Source organism: Microtus ochrogaster, chromosome 16 (assembly GCF_000317375.1).
Source record: "Microtus ochrogaster isolate Prairie Vole_2 chromosome 16, MicOch1.0, whole genome shotgun sequence".
In the NCBI taxonomy this organism is placed as follows: Eukaryota; Metazoa; Chordata; class Mammalia; order Rodentia; family Cricetidae; genus Microtus; species Microtus ochrogaster.
Genome location: NC_022018.1, coordinates 55150100 through 55157319, shown reverse-complemented (window position 1 = coordinate 55157319; position 7220 = coordinate 55150100). Strand labels below are relative to the sequence as shown.

At 49.5% G+C, this 7220-nt stretch overlaps 1 protein-coding gene across 3 annotated transcripts in view; it reads right to left on the bottom strand.

Moving 5' to 3' along the window:
- Window positions 1-164: 164 nt before the first annotated feature.
- The window catches only part of Hrh2 (histamine receptor H2), a 39260-nt gene continuing 32204 nt past the window's right edge, over window positions 165-7220 (bottom strand). For 2 of the 3 annotated variants that reach the window (XM_026782833.1, XM_026782834.1), the window contains exon 3: window positions 165-919. In XM_026782833.1, the coding sequence (XP_026638634.1) occupies window positions 727-919 (193 nt within the window). In that variant the 3' untranslated portion in view covers window positions 165-726. Of the gene's footprint in view, window positions 920-6777; window positions 6923-7220 lie in introns of all 3 variants that reach the window. The other variant, XR_003377532.1, reaches the window with a different exon arrangement.

The following is a 7220-nucleotide window of genomic DNA, read 5'->3' as shown; positions in this document are numbered from 1 at the left end:
CCATCCATCCATCCATCCTTCATCATCCACCCTTCATCCATCATCCATCCATCCACCCATCATTCATCCATCTACCCATCATCTCCCATTCACCCATAATTCATCCATCTACCCATCATCTCTCATTCATCTGTCATCCATCCATCCATCCATCCATTCATCCATCCATCCATCCATCCATCCATTTTTCCACACATCTACCCACTCACCAAGTACTTTCTGAGTACCTCTATCCCAGGCACGTTTTCTAGCTGAGTGGCCTGAGGTACATTCCACACTTCTCTGACTCTTAATTTCTAGCTCTGTAAAGTCTGGCCAGTGTTGCTGGTCCTAATCACATATATAGACGTGATGAAAATCCATGTAGGCAAAATACTTAGCACTTAGTGAGGCCAGTGCTCTATAGCAACATCCTTTGCTCTGCTCAGCAGATGTGCGTGTTTTCTACAGAAACACATCCATACATGCATGTGTGTACATCTGTCCTGCTTTTTGCTCATGTCTCCTAGAGCCAGCACCAGTGTGAGCTCTGAACCCAAGGAATTCAGCCTAGAAGAGCCCAAGCACCTGTCTGGAATCCACTCACAGGGAAACTGGTCTGTATGTTCTGTGATGTCCCAGGCTCAGGCTGAAGTTTGTCCTCAGTGGTTTGAGGGCTTGGTCCATAGAGGCTCCAGAAGGGGGGTCCAGGTGATAGGGCCAGGATCTTGGTGTCCTGGGCAGAGTCTAGACAACCTCACAGGGCAGTGCCCTCATTTCTTCCTGTGATGGTATCCTTTCTGCCTTCTCAGATTGTAGCTCTCCCGACTGTTCCTCTGAGGCGCCTTCTGGGTGTTGCCGGAGAAAACGAAGCCCCCATAGGCTCTTACAGCAGCTTAGAAGGTTATTGGAGCAGGTGTTGCAGGACAGCGCTGGTCTCCTGCAGACACAAGCATAGGTTAGAGCTGGGGTGGAATCACGGGCCATCTTGGTTACCAATGTGGCACACATGGGAGGGGGAACCCTCAGTGAGAAAATGTTTCCATCAGATTGGCCTGTGAGCAAGTCTGTGGGGGATTTTTCTTGATTACTAATTGCTGTAAGAAGATACAGCCCACTGTGGGTGGTATCATTTCTAGGCGGGAGGGCATGGGCTTTGTTAAAAAGCTAGCGGAACAAGCCAGAATGAGCAAGCCATTTAGCAGCTCTCCTTTGCTGATTTCTGCTTGAAGCTCCTGTCTTGAGTTATAAGGAAAGCCTTGGCTTTCCACCATGTCACCTGTGAGCTAAAATGAACCCTCTTCTCCCCAAGTTGCTTTTAGTTATAGCTTTGGAAGAATCCAAAGCATCAGAAAGCAATGTAGAGCAGGTTAGCCAATGATACAAGTCCATGGGACCAGGAATGAGGCTGTCTGCTCTGCATCCACTCTGCCTGGACCTGGAATAAGTAGTGTGGGGTGGCAGGGATTCTCTTCCCTGCCTAGAGCCATTCATGGGCAGCAACAAGGAGGAGCTCTCAGGAGCCTTGCCTTCAAATCCCGGCTCTGCTTCTGCATGTGTGTTGACAAGGTCAGTTCTGAGCCTCTGAATCTCATCGCTACATTCTCCAACTCTGGCAAGAACCCAGTGTTATTAAAAACACCTGAATGAGCGCATTATGAGTAGGGGCCCATGTAATGTGTGCTAGCTGTGTTTGTGTCTTTTTCAAAATTCTTCCAGTGCTGGGGATAGAGCCCAGGGCTCTCAAAGTTTCGCTGCCATCCAGTGGGGATAACCAAGCTCTCTACGCCTCCTTCCATACAGAGGAGGGGGAAGAACATTGTGCCTCCCTACACACTTCTGCCTGTCACTCAATGGTGGTGGAGGCTGTAGCCGCCTGGCTTTACAAGGCTCTGGGAACAAAGACACAGCTGGTTCCCAGCTTCCTTTGATGCGTGGCACACTCTGTCTGAGCCACTGCTAGGAACCTCCAGGTGACCCTGACTCTCTCTCCCAGCACACTGTACCTCTAACCAGACTGCCGGGTCACGCCTGTCACATTCTAGAGGGTATTGCGACCATGTGAGCAATGTACATATTTGGTCAAGCTAGCAGGGAGGTAACTGCCCTTGGAAGAATATTCTGGTGGTTCAGAGGAAGCACTTATTGCTGAAATTACTTGAGAAGCTCCCTCACACTGAGGGTAACTAGCCATTGTCCTCGTGGAGTCAGTAATTAATTACCCAGGTAACCATGCTCGGGAGACATTACATATTCACAGTAAAATGTCAAAGGTAGAGGCAACCAAAGACAAACAGCTCAAATAAATCCTCCAGCAAATCTTGCTGCTACAGAATTCAGTTATTATGTATTTTTGAATGAAATACATCAACCATCCAAACGGATTCGACTTAAAGTACATCTATAATGGTTTAAGGAATGTTTAAATTAAGAACTCTACCTTCACCAGCACCTGATTCTCTTCAGCAAGTATTTCTGTTTTGTTCTGCCTACATTTTTTTATGTAGATGCTATCATGTTTTATGATTGCTTTGATCTGCAGCTGACATTTTATTCTTGCCTCATTACCCGGAGAGAGGGCTCTCACTGAATCTGAAGTGCAGCCTTTTGGGGAGGCTGGCTGGAAACTCTGAAGGTCCGCTTGTCTCCACCCCTCAATGCTGGGATTGCAAGCACCTGTGACCATGCCTGGCTTCTTAATGTGGTTCTGAGGATTCGAACTCAGGTCTGCATGCTTGTGCAGCAAGAGTTCTTAATTTTAATAGCCACATTGATCTATTTTCCCTTTGGGGTTTGCTTATGAAATCCTTGACATCTCAACGTCATCAAAGTATCCCATGTTTCCCTTCTATAAGTTTATATGTTGTCCTTGTTGTGTGCAGACGCCACCCTGTGTTTGTAGAGACACTCACTAAAAGGCTTTCCGTGCTCAACCCCTTCATAGCCCCGTGGCACATTTCTGTTTTGAGCCCCAACATATGGAACAAAAGAACGCTAGCTGGGCTCTAAGAGAGGACAGGGGGGATGGGTGTCATTGTGGCGCCTGCCCTTCCACCTTTTCATTGTCTCATCCTGGAAAGCCACACTTTAGCTCTTCCCTGAGATTCCCTACTCCAGCCCACGTGGAAGAGGTGAGCTGACCTCCGCCCCTTTGCTTTGGCTTCTTCACTGGGTTTATGGCGATGGGTTTCAAGGCACTAGAACCAAGACCTAATTTAACAAAGAAACTTAACCCTGAAGGTTTTCACTGGAGCAGTGGGGTGGGAGCCGCTTTTCTGTTGGGTCTGAACTGGCAGTGGGGCAGGAGCTTGGGCCCGCTGAAGGTCATGTGGGGAGAGGGTGAGAATGAAGCCTGTCGGCAGTGACCTTCAACATTGGTTCTAGCCGTGCTCAAGCTACCCTTGACCTCACGGTCTGTGAGTCAGTTACCACCCCAAATCCGCCCCTTTACACTGAACTTCCGCTACTGGTGCATACGTGTCCAGGCTGAGAATATCCCCCAAATAAATGTTATTTGAATCAGAAACTTTCACACTGAAGGCGTTAGGATATATTCAGCCACCAGGGGTCAGAACCCAGCATCAACACTCCCTTATGAGATGCCTCCCCCCACTTCCACTCCAGACCCTAGAGTTCCCTCTGTGATAATAGTAACAGCAACACCCCAGGACCCCAGCAGAGGGCCCTCTTCCATTGCCATCTGCTGTCTGCAGGCCAGATGGCCAGACAGAACCACGGACTACCTGTCTTGTGTCTGTAACTCTGCATATGTTTTCCTAACACTTGACATGTCCTTCATTTCTTATCCACCTTCATGGTGATGGGGCCAGAACCCAGGGCCACTGAGTGCTGTCCCCAGCCCTTCGTTTCTTCTGCTCCCGTCTCAGGGCTGTCCAGTTGTCTCCTTTGTACATCTGTCTCTGAGGTCTCCCAGAATTACTCACTTCTTGTTTCTGTACTTGTTCCCCTGAGCTCGCCCACTGCATTGCTTCCCTGTCTCCCACACTAAGCTAAGAGTGTCATAACAGCATGTGCCAGACTTTCCTTTCCTTTTACGTTTGAACAATCACGTGTATTTATTCGTGTGTGTATTGTTGCACATGCCATACTGCTTATGTGGAAGTCAGGGGACAATGCACAACAGTTGGTCGCTCCTTCTACAGCGTGGGACCCAGGGATCGAACTCAGATCATCAGGCTTGGCAGCAAGTGCCTCAACTCTCTGGGCCATCCTGACTGGTCATCTTCCATTCATTGTCTAGTGTCATTGTGGGTGTTCATGTATGTGAAATGACACATGAATGTTTCAGTCAGTCTTAGACAGGCTGTGTGGGGGAGCCCCATCTGGGTAACTCTGGCAGTCAATCCTTGTCTGCATGCTGTCTCCTTCACCTCTCCCACCTTTCTGCAAGAGCTTTGTCAGCAGGAACCCCAGCAGACAGTGGCAGCTGAGATGTGTGTATGCACGTGTGTGTGCCTATGTGTGTGTGTGCGTGTGTATGTGTGTGTTGTGGGGTGCTGCTCTTGCACCCTTCTCCAGAAAATCTTGCTGCTACAGAATTCAGTTATTTTATATTTTTGAATGAAATAATCAACCACCCAAATGGATTCGACTTAAAGTACATCTCTGTGGTTTAAAAAATATTTAAATTAAGAACTCTAACTTCACCAGTACCTGATTCGCTTCAGCAAGTAGTTTTGTTTTGTTCTGCCTACATTTTTTTTATGTAGATGCTATCATGTTTTATGATTGCTTTGCTCTGCAGCTGACATTTTATTCTTGCCTCGTTCATTCTGCCGTTTCAGCAGACATCTGAGCGATAGCTATGCCCTTGCGTGACAATGGAAGAACCAGAAGCACGGTTCCTGTGTCCTGTTTGACCAATGCTTGGGTTTGAACTCTGGGACCCACGTGGTAGAAGGAGAGAACAAGCTCCCACAGGTTGTCCTCTGACTTCCACGTGTATGCCATGGTGCACACACACACGTACACATGCACACAAACACACACAAATAAAATAAAGATAATGTGACTTAAAAACCCACAGAAGCGATTGACAAGAAGCAGCACGGCCCGAGTCTGTAGCCGGTCGCTGCGCTGTTTTTCTGCCTCACTACCACAGTGGCAGGCTTTGCAAGGTGGCGTTGAGTTTTCACAGATCATGAAACTGAGGCTCCAGGTAGGCGGAGATGCCCCAAGTCCTCTCATCAGAGACCAGTGTGAGCCATGTCATCTGACCCCAAAGCACACCCCTTTCCTATGACGACGCGTTGCTCCCTAGGAAGCAGACTACATGCGTGATAGGATGGTCCTCAGAGACTGCCTCAGAGACAAGATGGTTTGGGCTCAGTAACCATCCACCAGGGATTTTGAGTGACAGCACACACTGATTGACAGCTAAGGTATAGACCGAGAACAACACGTGGACCTTCGAGTGAGCAGAAAGGAAGAGGGCAGGAGCTTAAGAGTGTGCATTCCTGTGTGGCTGGGTATGCACACACACAAATGTGCGTGTCCAGAGCCTGGGAGTGTGTGCCTGTGAGTGAGAAGCAGGCCGAGCATGAGTTGTATGAAACAGAAGCCTTTACTTGCTCTGAGGTGGGAGAAGTAAGGGGCATTGTGTTTTCTCCTGGTACAAGGAATGCAGCAGCACCCCCAAATGTTTAGGGGTGTGGGGGGCGTGGGGCTGGAGGAGGACCCGGAGATGCAGAGGGGGCAGAAAGGCATCCTTTTGCCACAACAGGATGGTTCAGCCTGAGGTGTGACCTACAGGCACAGGGGTGGCTGATGGCACTGGAGCAGAGGGGTGTTGTGAATTGTCTTTCCTGGCACAGCCCACTGGCCACACTACCCCAGGCAAGTTCCCTGTGGTAATAGACTGGCCCTTCCCCAGGACTCTGCGTGGGGTTTGTGAGCACCTCAGAGCATGGGGGAAGGGAGCTTGCCCCTCTGTTGTTTGCATCTTCACTGTCCCCTAAAGGTCCATGTGCTAAAGGCTTAGTGGTTAGCCAGGTGTCTAGTGGGGTGTATCTGATGTAATTCTGGAAGTTTACTTCCTTGTATCATTTCACTTCATCCTGAGGAGGCAGACAAAGTAGCCTGCCAATTTCATCAATAGGGAACCTGGAGCTCGGCAAAGCCTGTCATTTGACCAGCTCTGGGACTCCAAAGCCTGGGTCCAGTGCCTGCATGTCCATGCTGGTCTCTTTGTTCTAGACCCTACTGTGTTTAGGGTCTTGAGTTTAGCGCAGGGGTTTTCCTTCACATGGCTCCTCCTCAGATCCCTCAGAGAATTATTTCTCCTTCCTCTGTTTCTACTGACATCTTTATAGGCCAGCAGTCTTTCTTCCTGTTTGGGCTTTACCCTCTGCTCTGGTCAGCTGACTACACATCCATGCGACACTTCCAGGATCTTGCTGCTGACATGGCTTTGAGGAAGTGATACCCTCAGATGTGGCTAGCGTCAGGGAAGGCCACATAGCCTGTCCCGAAGACCAAGAAAGTGGAACAAAAGGCCTAAAATAACCCCTTCCCTCTGAGTGGAACTCTGTTTCTAGAAATTCAGTTTCTAGGAAAGTCTGAAAGAAACCTGGGTGTTCTCTGTTTGATGGTGCTTGTCGTGGAGTTGCTTACGACAACAAACAGACACCAGGGCCTGCGGATAGGGCTGATTCTTGATAGTGCCCAGAAGAGCTTGGCAGCTGGCCAGCTGTGATCCAGGCTAGACATCCTACTTGTGCCTGCATAGATGTGGCACAGGGCGGGTCTAGAGGGGCCCAGACAGCCTGGGAAACTTACCCCAGAGGCTGGAGGTGGGGTGAGTCCTGTGGTGACCTCCTTCAGCGTCCAGAGTCACTGGGGTCACAGATGGATGGGACAGAGGTGTCTGACACTGGAAACTTAAGGTTTTCCTTCATCTGTGAACTCAGGGTCTGCCTGCTCCCTGTGCGGAACAAGAGGAAGACTCTTACCCCAGGGGGTACCCAGGCTTGTGCTGATAGTCCTAGCCCTGCACCCAGAGGGAGGTGCTGAACACGATCAGTGCACTTTACAGACTGGGGCAGTTTTAGAGAAAGAAAGTAAAGCCCAGGTCAGCTGGCTGCCCCTGAGAAACAGCTTCCACGGGGCCTCAGATGGTCAACGTCATGGGTGGGGATTAGGTGTGAAACTGGCAAAAGTGGGAATTGATGAATCAGAGCAAACACCAGCAGCTAGGGGAGAGAGAGAGAGAGAGAGAGAGA